The sequence below is a fragment of the Primulina eburnea genome, chromosome 12 (genome assembly GCF_022965805.1).
Source record: "Primulina eburnea isolate SZY01 chromosome 12, ASM2296580v1, whole genome shotgun sequence".
Classification (NCBI taxonomy): domain Eukaryota; kingdom Viridiplantae; phylum Streptophyta; class Magnoliopsida; order Lamiales; family Gesneriaceae; genus Primulina; species Primulina eburnea.
This window is the reverse complement of record NC_133112.1, coordinates 37,419,889-37,443,455: the sequence shown is the minus strand read 5'-3', so window position 1 is coordinate 37,443,455 and position 23,567 is coordinate 37,419,889. Positions and strand designations below refer to the sequence as shown.

Sequence of the window (23,567 nt, the reverse complement as noted above, 5' to 3'; positions counted from 1 at the left end):
ATGTTGACCTGAGTTAAAGTAATCATATCGATGCATAAATTAAATTGATTTCTGTTAAAGTTGTGTTTTAATTTATAGAAGTGCACTTTGGAATAACACTTTTACTCTTGTATATAAATAGGGTAGTTTTCTGTTAGTTGTATACACACATCAATAATAGATACTTGAAGCATTCTTCTCCATTGGAGACCAATACGTGTGTCCTTGTTTTCCTCTTTCATAAATTCAACATGGTATCAACATGTTGGTTTCTTGCAAAAAAAATGTCAACGAATTGATTTTAACCATCGATTAAACTATTTGTTGTGCAGAAGTACACCAACCAGGCAGGCATTCTTCTTCTCTATAAAAATGGTCGTCATTAATTAATAGACAAAAACCATAGACTCTCTCCCATTTGTAAAAGTTACCATACTTGAGTATTGTCATACAATGGCTGGGACAAGTGAAGGACCGGCAATAGGAATTGATTTGGGCACCACTTATTCATGCGTAGCTGTGTGGCATCGGGATCGTATTCAGATCATACCCAATGACCAGGGCCACCGCATTACGCCTTCTTGTGTAGCTTTCAATGAAACAGAACATCTCGTTGGCGATGCTGCCGTGAATGTGTTAGCCATGAACCCGGCTAACACTATTTTTGGTGAGACATTGTGATTACGATTTTAGTCTTATTAATGCGGTCTCTCACTATATATCTAACTCATGATATTTTCTTCTTTGCAGGCGCCAAAAGATTGATCGGTAGGAGATTTAGCGACCCTTTGGTCCAAACAGACGTGAAGCACTGGCCTTTTAAGGTAATTTGTGGTGCTCATGATAAGCCCATAATTGTGGTGACCAGCAAAGGTCAAAAGAAAAATTGTACTGCTGAACAGGTTTCTTCAATGGTTCTCACCAAAATGAAGAAGATTGCTGAAGATTTTCTTGGAGTTCCGGTTAAAAACGCAGTTATTACTGTACCTGCCTATTTCAATGATTCCCAAAAGAGGGCTACCCGGATTGCCGGATGCATTTCTGGGCTCAATGTCTTGCGTATCATTGTTGAACCAACTGCTGCAGCCGTTGCCTACGGTCTTGATAACATGTTTAGCAGCTCTGAAGAAAAGAACGTTCTTATTTTCGACTTAGGTGGTGGTACTTTTGATGTTTCCATTCTCACAATGGAGAAGACTACCTTTAAGGTGAAGTCAATTGCAGGTGACACCCACCTTGGGGGAGAGGATTTCGACGACAGAATGGTGAACCATTTTGTCAAAGAATTCGAGAGGAAGCACGGAAAGGTTGTAAGTGACAATCCCCGAGCATTGGGAAGGTTGAGGACAGCTTGTGAGAGGGCAAAGAGGAATCTGTCTTTTATGTCACATACAACTGTTGCAATTGACTGTTTTTATGATGGAGTCGATTTTGAGAGTAAAATTACACAGGCCAAATTTGAAGAGCTCAACATGGACTTGTTTAAGGAATGCATTGGCCATGTCGAGAAGTGTTTGAATGACGCCGATATGGACAAGACAAGCATCCATGATGTGGTGCTTGTTGGTGGATCCACTAGGATTCCAAAGGTGCAGGAATTGCTTAAAGATTTCTTCAATGGGAAGGAATTATGCAAAAGCATTCACCCCGATGAGGCCATAGCCTATGGCGCAGCAGTACAAGCGGCGAATTTGACTGGACAGGGCAATCCCGAGATTCAAGACTTGGTGTTGTGGGATGTCACCCCTCTCTCTCTTGGTATAAGCACTCTTGATGATAACATGAGCGTAGTAGTCCCCAGGAACACCATAATTCCTACGAAGAAGGAAAGAGGATTCACCACTTCTTCCGATGACCAGACTAGTGTGACGTTCCGAGTGTTCGAGGGTGAAAGGCCTAAAACAAGCGACAACATTCTGTTGGATAAATTTGTTTTGTCTGGCATTCCTCCTGCTCCAAGAGGGGTCGCTTCAATAAACGTGTACTTTGATATTGATGTTAATGGAATCTTAACTGTGTCCGCTAAAGATAAAGCATCTGGTAATGAAAACCAGATCACAATTAGTAACGTTACAGGCATACTGTCTAAGGAAGAGATTGACAGAATGTTGGAGGAAGCAGAGAGATTTAAGTTGGAAGATGAAGAGCTTAAAACAAAAATGGACGCAAAAAATTCATTGGAAAGATATATCTATGGCACTAGAGCTACTATTTTGAGCAAAAAACTACCAGACAGCAAAGCCAGAATCTTAGAAGACGAGATCAAGTCTGCTATCAAGTGGTTGGATGAACAGAAAGTTATAGAAGTTGATGTATTTGAGAAAAAAAGAAAGGACTTGGAGAGCATCTGGAATCCTATTATTTCCAAATTTTAGTTTTGTGCCATTTGAACTATTTTCCATTTGGAGGATAATGAATAGCAATATGCTCTATGTTTATTATAATATTCAAAAGTACAAACATCTATATCTATATCTATATCTATATATATCTATCTATATCTATATAAATATATGGATGTGAATTGTGAATTTACATAAACGTCCTTACTTTCATTTAATAATAATCATTAAATACATGTTTAATTTTTGGTGAATTTACACACTCCATTTTTTATTTTTTTCCCATATTTTTCATCTATTAATTAATGAAATTTAAAATGAATTATAGTCTTTTCCAATCTATTAATTAATGAAATTTAAAACATAAATGTCATTACCTTCATTTAATAGTTTATTTTTTTTTTTTGAATTTACACACTCCATTTTTTATTTTTAATAATAATCATTAAATACATGTTTAATTTTTTGTGAATTTACACACTCCATTTTTTATATTTCCCCATGTTTTTCATCTATTAATTAATGAAATTTAAAATAAATTGAAGATAAATGAATTTTAGTCTTTTCCAATATATTAATTAATGAAATTTAAAACATAAATGTCATTACCTTCATTTAATAGTTTTTTTTTTTTTGTGAATTTACACACTCTATTTTTTATTTTTTTTTGTTTTCCATGTTTTTCATCTATTAATTAATGAAATTTAAATTAAATTGAAGAAAAATGAATTTTAGTCTTTTCCAATCTATCTATTAATTAATGAAATTTAAAATAAAGTGAAGATGAATGAAATTTAGCCTTATTTTTTGTTGTAATGGAATTTACACTCTATTTTTTAAATTTTATGATAGAGCAGATACAAAATAACTAATATAAAAGTCACAACTAACGAGCTGAATTCGATTAAAGAAAATGAACAAATATATGATGTTATGATGTGATATTTTGACACGTTATGTAATTTTACGACATGTTTACGCTTATGCTAAGATCATGAAATGTATGTTGAGTAAAATATTTTTCATTGTTGCATGTTATGTATATGTATTTGTTATTAAGTTACAGGTGTTGAGTCTTTAGATTCACTAGGTGTGATTGATGCAGGTGATCATATTGATCAGGAGATCGGAGGTGCCGAAAACTGAGTAGGCGGGGCTGGATGTGCGCATACTAACCCGATGACTTTATTTTTTCCGCACGTTTTCATCTATTAATTAATGGAATCTAAACTAAATTGAAGAAAAATAAAATTTAGCATTTATTTTTTGTGATGAAATTAGCAATCCATTTTTTTAAAAAAAAAACTTATATCTATAATGAAATTCAATCTATTATCTATCTATCTATTATTATTATTACTACTATAATTATTATTATTATCTATATTCTATATCTATATAAATATATGAATGTGAATTGTGAATTTACATAAATGTCCTTACTTTCATTTAATAATAATCATTAAATACATGTTTAATTTTTGGTGAATTTACACACTCCATTTTTTATTTTTTCTCATGTTTTTCATCTATTAATTAATGAAATTTAAAATAAATTGAAGATAAATGAATTATAGTCTTTTCCAATCTATTAATTAATGAAATTTAAAACATAAATGTCATTACCTTCATTTAATAGTTTATTTTTTTTTTTGTGAATTTACACACTCCATTTTTTATTTTTAATAATAATCATTAAATACATGTTTAATTTTTTGTGAATTTACACACTCCATTTTTTATTTTTCCCCCATGTTTTTCATCTATTAATTAATGAAATTTAAAATAAATTGAAGATAAATGAATTTTAGTCTTTTCCAATATATTAATTAATGAAATTTAAAACATAAATGTCATTACCTTCATTTAATAGTTTATTTATTTATTTTTTTGTGAATTTACACACTCTATTTTTTATTTTTTTTGTTTTCCATGTTTTTCATCTATTAATTAATGAAATTTAAATTAAATTGAAGAAAAATGAATTTTAGTCTTTTCCAATCTATCTATTAATTAATGAAATTTAAAATAAAGTGAAGATGAATGAAATTTAGCCTTATTTTTTGTTGTAATGGAATTTACACTCTATTTTTTAAATTTTATGATAGAGCAGATACGATATAGCTAATATAAAAATCACAACTAACGAGCTGAATTCGATTAAAGAAAATGAACAAATATATGATGTTATGATGTGATGTTTTGACACGTTATGTAATTTTACGACATGTTTACGCTTATGCTAAGATCATGAAATGTATGTTGAGTAAAATACTTTTCATTGTTGCATGTTATGTATATGTATTTGTTATTAAGTTACAGGTGTTGAGTCTTTAGATTCACTAGGTGTGATTGATTCGGGTGATCATATTGATCAGGAGATCGGAGGTGCCGAAAACTGAGTAGGCGGGGCTGGATGTGCGCATACTAACCCGATGACTTTATTTTTTCCGCACGTTTTCATCTATTAATTAATGGAATCTAAACTAAATTGAAGAAAAATAAAATTTAGCATTTATTTTTTGTGATGAAATTAGCAATCCATTTTTTTTTAAAAAAAACTTATATCTATAATGAAATTCAATCTATTATCTATCTATCTATCTATTATTATTATTACTACTATAATTATTATTATTATTACTACTATAAATATATGAGTTTGAATTGTGAATTTACATCTATGTCTTTATCTTCATTAAATAATATTTATTAATACGTAACACTTTGTTTGTTTTGTTTTCATTTATTCATTAATGGAATCTAAACTAAATTGAAGAAAAATAAAATTTAGCATCAACCTTCATTCTTCAGCAATACATGTTTCTTTTGTGGTTTTTTTCATATATTAATTATAAATTTTAAAATAAATTGAAGAAAATTAAAATTTAACCTTCTTTTTTTGTGATGAAATTTGTTCTTCAATTTAAAAAAAATATCTTTAATGAAATGCGAAACAATAATATTAATAAATATTTTTTATTTTTTTTATCAGCTATTAATGACTTCTAAAATAAATTGAAGAAAAATGAAATTTAGCCACCATTTTTTGGAAAAAAATTTAAATTTATCTTTCATTTTTTGAAATGAAATTTACACTCTATTTTTTTTTGTAAAAAAATATATATCTTTAATGAAATTTAAATTAAATGCATTTTTGTTTGATTTCTATTTTTTATTAATTAAGGAATTTTAAATAAATCGAATAAAATAAAGTTTACAATATTGTTCAAAATTTTATAGTTCTCCAATTTTTAGTAGGTTTTATGTGAAACGGTTTCATTGTTATATAGTCTTCAGAGGGCTGATCCAGTTATTTCAGGAGTAAAAAAAATAATTTTTTTTCACGATTCAAGTCGGATATGAGACATGTTCCACAAAATTCACTCGTGAAACAACCTCATAAAAGTTTTTGTGTCAATTTTATTTTTAACTTAAATAAATTAACATCTGTAAATAACGTAAATAATAATAATTAATGTACTTTTTTTCGCTTGTTTGTATTTTTCCATCTATTATTTAATATATTCTAAAATAAATTGAAAAAAAATAAAATTTAGCTACAATTTTTTAGAATGAAATTTAAATTAAGCGTTCATATTTAGGAATGAAATTTACATATCATTTTTAAAAAAAATTAATATCTTTAATAAAATTTAAAATAATAATAAATACATATTTTATTGTTTGTTTGTTTTTTCTCACCTATCAATTAATTCAAAATAAAATTGAACAAAATGAAATTTAGCCACCATTTTTTGAAATAGAATTTATAATTTATTTGTTTTAAAAAAATATATCTTTAATATAATTTAAAATAATAAAATTTACAATATATTTTAACAGAATGAATTATATCCTTATTTTAAAAATAATTCTTTTTGTTTGACTTCTTTTATTTTATTTATGAATTTTTATAGTTCTTCAATTTTTGAATTGAAATTATGTGAGCCGGTCTCATGGATATATCCTTCAGATGGGCCAACCGGTCAATAGAAGAATAATAAAATTTACAATGTATTTTCACAGAATGAATTATATCTTTATTTTAAAAATAATTCTTTTTGTTTGACTTCTATTTTTTTTTATTTATGATTTTTTATAGTTCTCCAATTTTTGAATTGGTCTTATGTGAGCTGGTCTCATGGATATATCCCTCAGATGGGCCAACCAGTCAATTTTCAGAGTGAAAAACAATGATTTTCATGATTATGGTATGATATGAGACATGTTCCCGTGAACCAGCCTCGTAGGAGTTTTTATGCAATTTTTATTTTAAACTTGAGTAAATTAACATTCATTAATAACGTCAATAATACACGACTAATATATTTGAAAACTCTAATAAAATTGTGTGAATTTACATATATGTCCTTATTTTCATTAAATAATATTAATAAATACATGTCTTTTTTTTGTTCGTTTTCAGGTATTAATAATTTTATAATAATTGAAGAAAAATGAATTTTTTATGTAATGAAATTTACAGCTTTTTTTAAAAAAAAATTTATATCTTTAATGAAATTTAAAATAAGCGACACAATGTCAGCAGCTTAACTCACGAAAACTTCATAGGTGTTCACTCATCCCAATACTACCATCATTCTTGCACGCTTAACCTAACAAAACTGAATGATAGTGAAAGATTTATCTTTTAGTTCGAATGTTGCTTAATTTTTATGTCAAAAGTTATATTTATTACCCACGACGCAATATTTATTTCTTATAATTGTGATTTACCGTGCAAAGCCCTATACAAATAGTAAACATAATGAGGATTGCATTGACGTGGCTGTCAATTTGCCAAATTGTAAAACCCTATGCATCACAAACACAAATAATTGTTTTGTACAATAAGAAAACCTTCAAAAGAATTAAAATGAGTTTAAATTAGTTTTATGTGTAATAATTACTCTTATATACATCAAATGGATAGAAAAAAAGAAATAAAAATGAATTCAAATCATTTTTATGTAAAACAAATTACCAATACATAACTCAAGTTTTAGATCACACTAATTTTTGAATTGAAATTATGTGAGCCGGTCTCATGGATATATCCTTCAGATGGGCCAACCGGTCAATAGAAGAATAATAAAATTTACAATGTATTTTCACAGAATGAATTATATCTTTATTTTAAAAATAATTCTTTTTGTTTGACTTCTCTTTTTTTTATTTATGATTTTTTATAGTTCTCAAATTTTTGAATTGGTCTTATGTGAGCCGGTCTCATGGATATATCCCTCAGATGGGCCAACCAGTCAATTTTCAGAGTGAAAAATAATGATTTTCATGATTATGGTAGGATATGACATGTTCCCGTGAACCAGCCTCGTAGGAGTTTTTATGCAATTTTTATTTTAAACTTGAGTAAATTAACATTCATTAATAACGTCAATAATACACGACTAATATATTTGAAAACTCTAATAAAATTGTGTGAATTTACATATATGTCCTTATTTTCAAATAAATTAATATAAAATGAATTTACATAAATGTCCTTACTTTCATTTACACACTCCATATTTAATTTTTTTGTTGTTTTTCATGTTCTTCGTCTATTAATTAATGAAATTTAAAATAAATTAAAATTAAAATAAAATTAAATATGGAGTGTGTAAATGTGAATTGTGAATTTACATAAATTGAAGAAAAATGAAATTAAAATAAATTGAAGAGAAATGAATTTTAGTCTTTTCTAATCTATTAATTAATTGAATCTAAACTAAATTGAAGAAAAATAAAAAAAAAATTAGCATCAACCTTCATTCTTCTGTAATACATGTTTATTTTTTGTTTTTTTTCATATATTAATTAATTAATAAAATTTAAAATAAATTGAAGAAAAATGAAATTTAGCCTTCGTTTTATTGATGAAATTTGCACTCCATTATTATTATTATTTTTGGTTTTATATGTTTTTCATCTATTAATTAATGTAATTTAAAATAAATTGAAGATAAATGAATTTAGTCGTCATTTTTTGTGATGAAATTTGTACTCCATTTATATGAGACATTTATATAGTCCTGAGAGGGGTTGACCCAGTTATTTCAGGAGTGAAAAAATACTTTTTTTTTCACGATTCAAGTCAGATATGAGGCATGTTTCACGAAATTCACTCGTGAAACAACCTCATAGGAGTTTCTGAGTCAATTTTATTTTTAACTTAAATAAATTAACATCTATGAATAACGTAAATAATAATAATTAATATACTTCTCTTCGCTTGTTTGTTTTATTCCATCTATTATTTAATATATTCTAAAATAAATTGAAGAAAAATAAATTTTAGCCACCAGTTTTTAGAATAAAATTTAAATTAAGCCTTCATTTTTTGAAATGAAATTTACACATCATTTTTTTAAAAATAATATCTTTAATAAAATTTGAAATAATAATAATAAATACATATTCTATTGTTTGTTTTTTTCCCAACTATCAATTAATTCTAAATAAAATTGAACAAAATTAAATTTAACCACCATTTTTTGAAATGAAATTTATACTTTATTTGTTTTAAAAAATATATCTTTAATATAATTTAAAATGAATAGAAGAATAATAAAATTTACAATATATTTTCACAGAATGAATTATATCCTTATTTTAAAAATAATTCTTTTTGTTTGACTTCTCTTTTTTTTATTTATGAATTTTTATAGTTCTCTAATTTTTGAATTGGTTTTATGTGAGCCGGTCTCAAGGATATATCCTTCAGATGGGTCACCGGTCAATTTTTTGAGTGAAAAAATAATGATTTTTCATGATTAGCGTAGGATATGAGACATGTTCCTGTGAAACAGCCTCGTATGAGTTTTTATGCAATTTTTATTTTAAACTTGAGTAAATTAATATCCATTAATAACTTAAATAAACACTACTAATAAAATTAAAAACTATAATAAAATTGTGTCAGTTTACATTTATGTCATTATTTTTGTTAAATAATATTAATAAATAAATGTCTTTTTTTTGTTCGTTTTCAGGTATTAATGAATTTTATAATAATTGAAGAAAAATGAAATTTTATTTTTGGAATGAAATTTACAGTTTTTTTAAAAAAAATTATATCTTTAATGAAATTTAAAATAAGCGATACAATGTCAGCAGCGTAACTCACGAAAACTTCACAGGAGTTCACTCATCCCAATGCTACTCTCACTCTTGTACGCTTAACCTAACAAAACTGAATGATAGTGAAAGATTTATCTTTTATTTCGAATATTGCTTAATATTTATGTCAAAAGTTATATTTGTTACCCACGACGCAATATTTATTTATTATAATTGTGATTTATCGTGCAAAGCCCTATACTAAGGAAATGGTGAACATAATGAGGATTGCATTGACGTGCCTGTCAATTTGCCAAATTGTAAAACCCTATGCATGACAAACACAAATAATTGTTTGGTACAATAAGAAAACACTTCAAAAGAATCAAAATGAGTTTAAATTAGTTTTATGTGTAATAATTACTCTTATATACATCAAATGAATAGAAAAAGAGAAATAAAAATGAATCAAATCGTTTTTATGTAAAACAAATTACCAATACACAACCCAAGTTTTAGATCATAATAAAAAAATGTGATCATTACTTTACTTCTTTATGTTACATGTATAGAATAACAATCACAATTGAAGATGAGAATGAGATCGCAATAATAATATTATTTGGAAAAGTTGCAGCGTCTTTTGTTGGATGTTCTATTGAAGATTTCATTCAAATTCATGATCATATATAAGATACAACAAACAAATGATTTTATATCTACATAAATATTGCATCTAACAATAAAAATTTTCAATGCAGAATTTACCAAATAACCCATATAAAGATTCGTTAAATCAACCGAACTCCAAGCTCCACACATTCTTGTTCAAGTTGGATAATTCAGTGGAAAAACGTGATGAAATGTTAAAAATTGTGGCAGAAGCTATTGAGATACATGACAATTATCCAACAACAAATGTCAATATCAAGAAACGGAGATCTCGGAAGATTATCAAGACAACTAAACAAGGTAGTGTAGCACCAAAAGTAGAAAAATCAAATGAAATAAACATCAACAAAAACATGAATATCCATGAAGACGAATATGAAATAGAGATTCGAGATGAAGAACCAATTGCCGAGTACAAAAAAAGAGATAAGAAGATAAAACCGACGGACACAAAAAGATTTCAAGAACTCTTCAAATCAAAGACAAGAAAATGTGATGATTTCGATTGTAACCAAATAATTAATTATTTATCTATTAAATTATTTCAAAAATAATTTAAACATATTTATATAAAATTATCATATACAAATTATTCTATTTCTCAACGTGCAACGCACGTGCATTTATCTAGTATGTTAAAATAAATGAATAATATTATGCACTATTTTTGTAATATTGATTCTATTCTTTCTCGATTTAAAGAGCGGTACTCTTTCATAATCAACACGGACTTTTTCTTTGTTTTATAAAATTCACTCTCTATTTGAATATTGCAATCAAGTTATCAGTTTTATCAAACTTTCATCTCATTTGAGCTCTACTGAGACATGATCGACAGTAAAGAAAAGATAATAATGATTTTTAAGGGATATAAGACAGCACCAGCAGATAGACACACATGTCCTCGGACTTATGGAGTGTAAATTTCATTCCAAAAAAAATTGAAGGCTAAATTTAGTTTTCTTCAATTTATTTTAAAATCTATTAATACAACAAACAAATAAAATACATGTATTTATTAATATTATTTAACGAAAATAAGAACATACGTGTAAATCACACAATTCTATTAGAGTTTTAAAATTTATTATTCGGTATTTACGTTATTCATGAATGTCCATTTATTCAACTTAAAAATGAAAATTGGTACAAAAACTCATATGAGATTCAACATTGAATAAGTTATTTGAAATTTTATTTATTTTTTTCAATCAAAAACTTTTCAGCAAGAGGTAACGAGATTTTTACAATGAAAACCAAGCTGGTGCTGCAGTAAAGCACCCATTCAGTCTTCCCCATAAATAAAGGCCTATGCTCTCCATTATACCAAACAAAACCATAGGCTCTAGCTTCATCGTTTTTGCCATTCGTAAAAGTGTCCTTTTGCTTTTACTATACAATGGCTGGAGAAAGGGAAGGACCGGCGATAGGAATCGATTTGGGTACCACTTATTCATGCGCAGCCGTGTGGCACCACGGTGACGTGGAGATCATACCCAATGATCAGGGCAATCGTATTACACCTTCTTATGTAGCTTTCAATGAAACCGAATGTCTCATTGGCCATGCTGCCGAGAATGTCGTCGACATTAACCCCGCTAACACTATTTTTGGTGAGACATTGTACATCGTTCACCTTGTTTGTTGCATCTTGATGATGTGTTTGGATTCAAATGTTTTCATTTGTACTTTTTGTCCCATTGAAACTCAGTTTGCAGATTGAGAATATATGCTAACTTGTTTCTGTAGAAAACATGCTAGTTTTGCATTCACTACCAGGGAATGTGATTTTGCAAAGCTTTTGGAATGTGATATGTACCACTATGATAATTATTTGGATCTTTCTCTGCTCTCATATCAATCTTTCCATTATTTTGTTCACAAGCTATCATATGCTTGAATATAATGCTTCTGTTCATATTTATGTCCATGCAGTAATAATATTATATTGTACAATTAGCAGACTGTTGAATTACTAATAGAACAAAAACTGATTGTCGTCTGATGTATTTGGACGGGGATAGTTTTATTCTCATGGTTTCTCGATGGATAATTCTTCTACAATATGTATATATATACATATTTTACTTTGCAGATGCTAAAAGATTGATTGGTAGGAGATTTAGCGACCCTTTGGTCCAGAAAGATTCGATGCTTTGGCCATTCAAAGTCATCTCGAGTCATGATGATAAGCCCATGATTGTGGTTACGTACAAAGGTGAAGAGATACAATTTTCTGCCGAACAGATTTGTTCCATGGTCCTCACCAAGATGAAGGAGATCGCAGAAGCTTTTCTTGGTTGCGCAGTAAAAAATGCGGTTATTTCCGTACCTGCATACTTCAACGGTTCCCAGAGGCAGTTGATCAAGGAGGCGGGAACCATTGCTGGGCTCAATATCTTACGTCTCATTGCTGAACCAACTGCCGCAGCGATTGCATATGGTCTCCAAAAAAAATATAGCAGCACGAGCCCAATAAATGTACTTGTTTTTGACCTTGGTGGCGGTAACTTGGATGTGTCTGTTCTCACCATCGAGAATAGTATCTTTCAGGTCAAGGCTGTTGCTGGCGACACACACCTTGGAGGAGAAGATTTTGACAATAGAATGGTCGACTATTTTGTCGAAGAAATCAAGAGAAAGCACAAAAAGGACATAAGCGGCAACCCCCGCACATTAAGAAGGTTGAGAACTGCTTGTGAGAGGGCAAAGCGAAATCTATCTTTTATGTCACACACAACTATTGCTTTGGAACATTTGTATGATGGAATCGATTTTGAATATAAACTAACCCGTTAAACATTTGAGGAGCTCAACATGTACTTGTTCGAGGAATGCATTGGCCATGTAGACAAGTGTTTGAAGGATGCCCAGATCAATCAGGAAAGTATCCACGACGTGGTGCTAGTTGGTGGATCCACTAGAATTCCTATGATTCAACAACTGCTTAAAGATTTCTTTACTGGCAAGGAGCTGTGCAAGAGCATTCACCCCGATGAGGCTGTAGCATCTGGTGCAGCAATTCAAGCGGAGATTCTGAGTGGCCTTAGCGACATTAGTGACATTGAACTATGCGATGTCGCACCTCTATCTCTTGGTGTGATGACTTCAGGTGGTGAAATGGAAGTCGTTATCCCAAGAAACACACCAATTCCTACCAAAATAAAGAAAATATTGAAAAAGGGGATTGACCGAAAGAAGGTACGTTTCTCAGTGTACCAAGGAGAGAGTGAAAGAACAAGAGGTGACAATACTCTCTTAGGTGAATTCGTTCTCTCTGCCCAGAGAAATGCTTCTTGTCTAAACGTATGCTTCGACATTGATGCTAATGGTATCTTGAATGTCTCCGCTGAAGAAAAAGACAGCCGGAAAAAGAGCATCATCAACAAAGTTGGAGGCTGGTTGCATAAGAAAAAGATTGACAGACCGGTTGAAGAAGCTAGCTCGTAAATATACATCAAGATGAAGATGATAACGAGTACGAAGAATTAGGAAATATTGAATGCTCTAAAAAATATATATGCTTGTAATATAAAAAATTATTTTTAACAAATGGAGAAAAAATCAAAAATTTTCTTGTATCGGAGTATCCTTCTTGTACCACCTGGTTAGTGATTGGTTTGAGTTTCAATTTCTTTATTCTGTAATAATTTTGAAGATATATCTTAAATTATGTGTCTTATAAGATTACATTTGGGTGTAATAATCAAAATGTGGTATATGTTTAAAAAACTTGAGTTTCACCTTTACCATCAGTTATATTTTTTTAAAAACGCTTGATGCATAGAAAAAATACTAGATAATTATTACATGAAAATTTTAATGTAGATAACATATAACAATTCTATCTGTCTCTATTCTCAAAACTTAATCTCCACTTAAATAAGCTACAGTAATTTAATTGCTCGTTAGCTACCCTCTCCAGGGAAATTATTCAGTTGCTAGAATTTAAATAATTTAAGATACTACCATGTGGAATATCGAGATTGCTGAAAATATCTTATGAAAAAATGTGAGTTATGAACTTCTCGTGATTTCAAACATCGGGCACACGCATAGCGAAGTAGATACAGATAATTTAGTCTATCATTTATTTGTGCAAAGAAGTGTTTGCAATTACTAAAAAATAATTACTGATTTTTGGCTTTAAAAAAATCAATTTGTTTTTTTTATTTAAACCTATATTATGTGTTATTTTGTGTTTAATTTAATTGAAATCTAGAAACTAATTCTGTTTCAAAAAAAGTAATTCTATTATTAGATATAAAATATTACCCACTTATAATTTTCAGTCTTATATTTACCCATTTTTCATAATATATAAATTCATTCAGAAACCGTTGTCATATTAAATCATATATGAAGAGGAAAACCATATTCCACACCATTTCATGCTGTTCATCACAAGACTTTACCTAAAAGTTATTTTAAATACCTTATTTGATATTACAGAACTCCTTTAAAATATAACATATATTTTTGAAAGTTTACAATAGAAACCTTAATCAAATTCTTCAATCTTAGGAGCAGTGCTATTGGAATACATATTTGCAAGGATGGGTTCGCAGATGCTCTCTACTTCTTTCATTTTATCCTTTAAATCATTTTCTTCTGCGAGTTGGTTGCTTTGCAACCAGTCAGTGGCCAGCTCAATCGCAAGCTCAACCTTCTTCTTCTCTGAGTATGTCAATTTGAAAGAAAAATTCATGTCGTTTTCGATTTTGCTTTTTACATGATAAACATAATTTTCCAGAGCATTCTTGGCCTCAGCTTTCCTTCTATGTTGCTCATCTTCGGCCTTGAAAAACTCCGCCTCTCGCAACATTCTCTCGATCTCTTCGGTAGATAACCTTCCTTTGTCGTTGATAATTGTCATGTTGTTTTTATTCCCAGTTGTTAGATCTTCAGCAGAGACATTCAAGATCCCATTAGCATCGATATCAAAGCAAATGGTTATTTTGGATACACCCTTCGGAGCAGGTGGAATGCCGGTGAGCCCAAATTTGCCCAACAAATTGTTATCGGTTGTTCTCGCCCTTTCTCCCTCGAACACTTGGATCGACACGGATCTTTGGTTGTCCGAACATGTCACGAATATGTTCTCCTTATGGGTAGGAATAGCAGTGTTTCTTGGTATTACCACACTCATAAAATCTCCTTCGATCTGCACACCAAAGGACAGAGGCGTGACTTCGCATAACAATATGTCTTGAACCTCTGTGTTGCCCTGGCCAGTTAAAATTGCTGCTTGGATTGCTGCACCAGAAGCGATGGCCTCGTCAGGATGAATGCTTTTGCACAACTCCTTGCCATTAAAGAAATCTTGCAGCATTTGTTGAACCTTTGGGATTCTAGTTGATCCGCCAACAAGAACCACATCATGAATACTTGTTTTGTCCATCTCGGCATCATCCAAACACTCTTTAACATGTTTAATGCATTTATAAAATAAATCCATGTTGAGTTCCTCGAATTTTGCACGAGTTATTTTGTAGTCAAAATCGATTCCATCATACAAGCAATCGATTCCGATGGTCGTTTCAGTTGCGGAAGATAGATTCTTCTTTGCCCTCTCACAAGATGTCCTCAACCTCCTCAATGCTCGGGGGTCCATTCTAATATCCTTTTTATGTCTTCTCTTGAACTCTTGAGCACAATGACTAACTATCCTGTTGTCGAAATCCTCTCCTCCAAGGTGGGTGTCACCAGCAATAGCCTTGACCTTAAACGAACTATTCACCATAGTGAGAAGCGACACATCAAAGGTGCCACCCCCGAGATCGAAAATAAGCACATTTTTGCTTTCATTAGAGTAGCTTAACTTTTTGTCGAGACCATATGCAATGGCTGCAGCAGTTGGTTCGACAATGATACGCAAGACGTTAAGCCCAGAAATGGTTCCAGCATCCTTGGTTGCCTGCCTCTGGGAATCATTGAAGTAGGCCGGCACTGTGATAACTGCGTTTTTTACTGTTAACCCAAGAAAAGCTTCTGCGGTTTCTTTCATCTTGGTGAGGACCATCGAAGAAATCTCTTCGGCCACAAACTTTTTCTCCTGGCCTTTGTAGTTAACCACAATCATGGGTTTATCATCAGGGCCAGCAATGACCTTGAAAGGCCAGAGTTCCGTATCACCCTGGACCAAAGGGTCGCTAAATCTCCGACCAATCAACCTCTTAGCATCTGCAAAATTAATTATGCACCAAAACAGTGTAAATTTATCATTGAAACCGTTAGAAATATGAGATCAGAGGTATAACCAAATGAGAGTAATTCACCAAAAACGGTGTTGGTTGGGTTCAGGGCAACAAGATTCTTGGCGGGACCGCCAATGAGACGCTCGGTTTCACCGAATGCTACATAGGAAGGCGTTGTGCGGTTGCCCTGATCATTGGGTATGATCTCAGCGCGATCATGCCTCCACACGGCTACGCATGAATAAGTTGTGCCCAAATCGATTCCAATCGCGGCCATGCAGGATTATTTGCTCTAGTGCACGCAGTGAAAAGCTTAATGGATAAGTAGATTATGGAGAGTGTGGGGAGAATATTAAGAATCAGGAGAAATTTCTGAGCAAATGCTTGGATTTTTCAATGGAAGAAGAAGAGCCATACACAAACAAACATGGAAAAAATAATTACTTTTAGGAAAAGTAATTTTTTGAAAAAGGTCGTAGAGTTGTATTTAGATCATGCAGTCACGCAACTTTGCAAAATCAATATTTTTAGAAAACATCTAATTATTTGTTTTTTTTTGTAATGCTTGTGTATGTTGATACTTGAAAGGGATTTCCAAGTTGAGTTTAAAATAATTGATACATAATTAATAAATAATTTGCCGAGTATCCGACAAATAATGCGGCGGAGTTTGCATACGATAAGACAAACTCCGGCCGGCTGTCACTTTTTAAAGTTTGCTAATCTAATTTATTGAGCTTATGCAATTATCCACGTCTTCATATTAATACATTTATCCGTATTAAGAGAATTATGGGTATATATATGTTATAAAATTGTTGAAGAATAAAGTGAGTTAAATACCACACACTGTAAATTTCAAAAAATAACAAGCATTGATATGTTTAGTTTTTTGAACTTGTACAAAGAAATATTATGATCTTGAAATTTTTTTATTCATATTTGAAAACAAAAAAATACAATTAAATTAATTCTTAGAACTTGTACAAAGAAAGATTTGATGTGTCATTCAATAATATTGTGTGGCTGAGCTGCTAGGGATAGAGCCATAGATGAGAAAATGATAAAATTAATTTATAAGGTGATACAAGACAACATCAATAATAATACATGTCTCTTCCTAAACTCATGGGATAATAGCCTAATTGGTACTAACTAGATGCAACCCCTCACGTGCATCTGTCGCTCAACGGTATGTCAGTATCACAAGTATAAAAAATATAGTTGTGTAACAACTATAACTTTGACCTAATAATAATTTCCAAATAATCATATTTTATACTTGTAAGGCCCGAGAATTTAATTACCGTAATCTGAAATGATTTGGGTATAATTACCGTAATTTAAGATTAATCTGGAATGATTTATTGATTAATTGACATGATTGAGGTTATACGAACTTGAATGACAAAGCCGGGCGTTGATTTACTTTAAGCCAAGATGTTAGACCCAACATCTGGCGCCAAGATGTTGAACAGAACATCTTAAGATGTTGGACAAGATGTTAGGCCGAACATCTCGCGCCCGAACGGTAGGAAAGAACCGCCCGAGCGCCAAATTTTATTCTTGGACAGAAAGTGTGGCGCCCGAGCGGTAATTTGTGACCGCTCGAGCGCCAGGAGATGTTCAATTGAACATCTTGACAGAACATGCCGCGCTCGAGCGGTAATTTACGACCGCCCGAGCACGAGGCATGCAGAACAAGGACAAGCCACTTGGCTTTTGTGGAGCAACGTGTGTATATATAAATATATATACATAGCAATCCATATTCAGAAGAAATAAGGGAGAAACCGAGGGAAGCTTCGGGGAAAATTAAGGGTACGAGAAATCCGTCCGTCTGATTTTAAATCCGACTTCAGTACCGAGTTCCTATCAACGTAGGCTACAACTGGACGTAAGTTTTGCTACGTTTTGACATGTTTTGAAATTAGTCTATTGTCAGAATTGAATAGGATTCATATATGATGTTCTTGTCATGTTAGACATCATAGAATCGAAGTCAGATTAAAGAACGGACTGTGTATAGAATTGTTATGATTTTTGGATTCAATTTGACTGAGAATTCATATCATAACTGTATGGTTATTGAGATTATGACTGGTATCGACATTGATTATGAATCCTGGTATTATATCTGTGATGTTTGGATTGACGGGGTTATTGAGACAGTATTGTTATGCCGTCGAAACATCAGTTGACTGATATGGATCAGAGTCGGTATTGAATTAGATTGTATTGGTATACCGTATGTCGATTGACATTGATCAGAGTATATTTTGATTTACATATTGATCAGAGCATATTCCGGATTGGGTTATTTATTGATATTGTGACTGTTCAATATTGTGATTACCAGATTGGGACTGGACCGAGACAGAGTCTGGACTTCTTCTTCTTCTTCTGAGCGAGAAGATAAAGGTATAAATTAATGTTGAGTTGGGATTGCACAACTCGAGTGAGGTTTGACTCGAGTTTCCCTAAATCACATACCTTACTTATTGCATTGATATTTGCATTGAGTTGATTGATATACTTGTTTTCTTGAGTTATAGATTACAGGTATTAGAAGAGTAATCTTATGACAGAAGTGCCGTTAGTGGTGGAATTACCACGGGCACATTGCACGATGTCATAAGATGGTGTATTGGCGGTTGTGCCAAAGACTGTCACTGGATGTTAGTCGATACTGTATCGGTGTGGATAGAACTGGAGTCTTTTCTATTACTGTTAATCGATACTATATCGACGTGGATAGAACTGGAGTCTTTTCTATTACTGTTGGTCGATATGGAATGCTGACATCTGGAAACCGGGATCCCTAGACTAGGATTGAGTCTAGTCTAAAAAGTAGAGTCACTGGATTGAGTGACAGTTATAGTTATGGTATTGATTAATACTGATTATGTTCCTGATATTTGGTACATGTCTAGAATAGGAATTATTCTTGATATTGATTATGTTCCTGATATTTGGTACATGTTTAGAATAGGTGTTATTCTTGATATTGAGTATGTTCCTGATATTGGTACATGATTAGAATAGAATTTATTCTGGATATTGAATTATTTACCGGATTAGGGTACATGTATAGAATATGATTTATTCTTGTTATGGATTGAGATCATGATTTTGATATATGATATGATTTTTGATATATGCTTTTATATTGTTTATATGATGGCATGTATACATGATTTATACTGGGATATTTATATCTCACCGGAGTTATCCGGCTGTTGTCTTGTCTGTATGTGTGCATGGCAACAGGTGGGCTATGATCAGGGTCAAGAAGAGAATGAGGCTGGACTAGATAGCGTGGAGGTCCGGACTTTGAAGCAACTTAGAGTTCAGCACTGACTTATAGTTGAACCTAGTCGGATTATTGTAGATCATACAATAATTGTACGTTATGTTTAATATGTAATTTGAATTTAATTACATTACGTTTCCGCTTTGCATTTTAAAAGAAAAATTTTTAGACCCTGTTTATTATAAATGATTAAATATTCCTAAAGACGATTAAGGAATGGATTAGCGTCCGGGTCCCCACAACAGGTGGTGTCAGAGCCGAATACCAGGTAGGTAATATTTTATTTTATATGACTAGCTGATTTGGTTGTGTCAGAGATTCGGATTTGAATGGCAGGTATGGTCAGATGCACACAGTAGTTGATTCAGTACTATTCTGGTAACAGGAAATGTGTGATAATTCGAATGGACAGTTTTGATATAAACAGATGAAATCAGTTATGTCAGAATTTATATTGAAATGTCTAAATCGTTGACTGATGAAGACAGGAAGATAGAAACCAGGAGATTGGTTATATCTTGATTATTGATTTTTAAATAGAAATGGGAGTACATTTCTATGGATTTGGTGATGGAATCACCGAAATTTTGCCAACATTGTACCAGTAGGTGGTTAGGATTGAACGACTGTTAAAATCTGCCTATGTTATATAGTACAGGATGACGTACTGATATGACCAGACGACTGAGAGGTATGTCAGAAACAGGGGTCAGATTGTATTGAATGCCAGAGTTGATTATGTCAGACTGTGATATTCGTTTGATTTTGTACTTTTGGCAGAATGTATATCATGAATGTGATCTATGATTTATAGATTGAAGGATAGTCAGAGTGAACTATCCTGATACTGGAGGATATCCAGGAAATGTAGTGCTTGATTTTAGCACTAGTTGACATAATTCATTGTCGCTTGTGAATTATTGTACAATAATAGCTATTAGATGAGTATCGAAATAGCTCTAGTCGAGGTATTGTACAATGAGAACTGCTATTTTCCTTCGTATGGGAATGATATTGCAGTAATGCTTGAGGGCAGATTTGTTAAGATCAGAAATCTGATAAGGAAAAGGAGACTGAATCAGAAGAAATGAGGATAGCTCAGAATGCATAGACTAAATAAGCCAACGTCGGACGATGACTGTTGGTATTGAAGCTGAAGGTTGAATATATCTTTGACTGGGATTAACAAATTTGGTAGCAGATGCCAATACTGATTTGTTATGAACTGGTGAGTGGCATATACGGATGTTGTATAGCCATTGTTCTGAGACTGATTTTATCACGAGTGGTTTCGTTGATACAAAGTTATTGTAGTTATATATATCTCCTTCTTGAATCCGATTTGGTATCTGATATGATTACCATGATATATGAGTTATGATTGCTTGTGATTTCGGGGACGAAATCATATCTTAGAGGGGGAGGAATGTAAGGCCCGAGAATTTAATTACCGTAATCTGAAATGATTTGGGTATAATTACCGTAATTTAAGATTAATCTGGAATGATTTATTGATTAATTGACATGATTGAGGTTATACGAACTTGAATGACAAAGCCGGGCGTTGATTTACTTTAAGCCAAGATGTTAGACCCAACATCTGGCGCCAAGATGTTGAACAGAACATCTTAAGATGTTGGACAAGATGTTAGGCCGAACATCTCGCGCCCGAACGGTAGGAAAGAACCGCCCGAGCGCCAAATTTTATTCTTGGACAGAAAGTGTGGCGCCCGAGCGGTAATTTGTGACCGCTCGAGCGCCAGGAGATGTTCAATTGAACATCTTGACAGAACATGCCGCGCTCGAGCGGTAATTTACGACCGCCCGAGCGCGAGGCATGCAGAACAAGGACAAGCCACTTGGCTTTTGTGGAGCAACGTGTGTATATATAAATATATATACATAGCAATCCATATTCAGAAGAAATAAGGGAGAAACCGAGGGAAGCTTCGGGGAAAATTAAGGGTACGAGAAATCCGTCCGTCTGATTTTAAATCCGACTTCAGTACCGAGTTCCTATCAACGTAGGCTACAACTGGACGTAAGTTTTGCTACGTTTTGACATGTTTTGAAATTAGTCTATTGTCAGAATTGAATAGGATTCATATATGATGTTCTTGTCATGTTAGACATCATAGAATCGAAGTCAGATTAAAGAACGGACTGTGTATAGAATTGTTATGATTTTTGGATTCAATTTGACTGAGAATTCATATCATAACTGTATGGTTATTGAGATTATGACTGGTATCGACATTGATTATGAATCCTGGTATTATATCTGTGATGTTTGGATTGACGGGGTTATTGAGACAGTATTGTTATGCCGTCGAAACATCAGTTGACTGATATGGATCAGAGTCGGTATTGAATTAGATTGTATTGGTATACCGTATGTCGATTGACATTGATCAGAGTATATTTTGATTTACATATTGATCAGAGCATATTCCGGATTGGGTTATTTATTGATATTGTGACTGTTCAATATTGTGATTACCAGATTGGGACTGGACCGAGACAGAGTCTGGACTTCTTCTTCTTCTTCTGAGCGAGAAGATAAAGGTATAAATTAATGTTGAGTTGGGATTGCACAACTCGAGTGAGGTTTGACTCGAGTTTCCCTAAATCACATACCTTACTTATTGCATTGATATTTGCATTGAGTTGATTGATATACTTGTTTTCTTGAGTTATAGATTACAGGTATTAGAAGAGTAATCTTATGACAGAAGTGCCGTTAGTGGTGGAATTACCACGGGCACATTGCACGATGTCATAAGATGGTGTATTGGCGGTTGTGCCAAAGACTGTCACTGGATGTTAGTCGATACTGTATCAGTGTGGATAGAACTGGAGTCTTTTCTATTACTGTTAATCGATACTATATCGACGTGGATAGAACTGGAGTCTTTTCTATTACTGTTGGTCGATATGGAATGCTGACATCTGGAAACCGGGATCCCTAGACTAGGATTGAGTCTAGTCTAAAAAGTAGAGTCACTGGATTGAGTGACAGTTATAGTTATGGTATTGATTAATACTGATTATGTTCCTGATATTTGGTACATGTCTAGAATAGGAATTATTCTTGATATTGATTATGTTCCTGATATTTGGTACATGTTTAGAATAGGTGTTATTCTTGATATTGAGTATGTTCCTGATATTGGTACATGATTAGAATAGAATTTATTCTGGATATTGAATTATTTACCGGATTAGGGTACATGTATAGAATATGATTTATTCTTGTTATGGATTGAGATCATGATTTTGATATATGATATGATTTTTGATATATGCTTTTATATTGTTTATATGATGGCATGTATACATGATTTATACTGGGATATTTATATCTCACCGGAGTTATCCGGCTGTTGTCTTGTCTGTATGTGTGCATGGCAACAGGTGGGCTAGGATCAGGGTCAAGAAGAGAATGAGGCTGGACTAGATAGCGTGGAGGTCCGGACTTTGAAGCAACTTAGAGTTCAGCACTGACTTATAGTTGAACCTAGTCGGATTATTGTAGATCATACAATAATTGTACGTTATGTTTAATATGTAATTTGAATTTAATTACATTACGTTTCCGCTTTGCATTTTAAAAGAAAAATTTTTAGACCCTGTTTATTATAAATGATTAAATATTCCTAAAGACGATTAAGGAATAGATTAGCGTCCGGGTCCCCACAATACTTTTTGAGGGATTGTTGTTTTAATTGTGCATATGTGAGAACATGATAGTGGATACGAGGAACTCTCCTAATACCAGACTCAAAAAGTATATTAAGCCCTAATGTCATAATCAACTTTTTCGATACCATCTTTTGTTGTTGAGACGGTGAGTAAAAGTTTAGTTAAACCGAATTAATTGATCAAACCTAATTATTTAAAAATTCACTCTTTATTTTATAAAAGTTCGGTCAAATCGGCTGGGTTTCAATCATTGCTGTAAAAAAATTAGTTTAATCGAATTAATCGATTTTTTTGAATAAA

At 32.0% G+C, this 23,567-nt stretch overlaps 4 protein-coding genes across 4 annotated transcripts; 3 read left to right on the top strand and 1 right to left on the bottom strand.

The window, feature by feature from the left end:
- The first annotated feature begins 368 nt into the window (after nt 1–368).
- Nucleotides 369–2,430, top strand: LOC140807553 (heat shock cognate 70 kDa protein-like). The gene is made up of 2 exons (XM_073164461.1): nt 369–646; nt 730–2,430. The coding sequence occupies exons 1-2, from the start codon at nt 433–435 to the stop codon at nt 2,352–2,354; spliced, it is 1,839 nt and encodes a 612-aa protein (XP_073020562.1). The 5' UTR covers nt 369–432; the 3' UTR covers nt 2,355–2,430.
- Nucleotides 2,431–11,292: 8,862 nt separating this feature from the next.
- On the top strand, nt 11,293–12,869 carry LOC140807486 (heat shock cognate 70 kDa protein-like). Its single transcript, XM_073164341.1, has 2 exons — nt 11,293–11,668; nt 12,151–12,869. The coding sequence occupies exons 1-2, from the start codon at nt 11,455–11,457 to the stop codon at nt 12,852–12,854; spliced, it is 918 nt and encodes a 305-aa protein (XP_073020442.1). The 5' UTR covers nt 11,293–11,454; the 3' UTR covers nt 12,855–12,869.
- A 3-nt stretch (nt 12,870–12,872) lies between these two features.
- Nucleotides 12,873–13,505, top strand: LOC140806883 (heat shock cognate 70 kDa protein-like). The gene has a single exon (XM_073163403.1). It carries the CDS (start codon nt 12,873–12,875, stop codon nt 13,503–13,505), a length of 633 nt encoding a protein of 210 aa, XP_073019504.1.
- A 1,051-nt stretch (nt 13,506–14,556) lies between these two features.
- Nucleotides 14,557–16,529, bottom strand: LOC140806882 (heat shock cognate 70 kDa protein-like). Its single transcript, XM_073163402.1, has 2 exons — nt 16,334–16,529; nt 14,557–16,238 (listed from the first exon to the last, which is right to left on the bottom strand). Exons 1-2 carry the CDS (start codon nt 16,527–16,529, stop codon nt 14,557–14,559), a joined length of 1,878 nt encoding a protein of 625 aa, XP_073019503.1.
- Between the last annotated feature and the right edge of the window lie 7,038 nt (nt 16,530–23,567).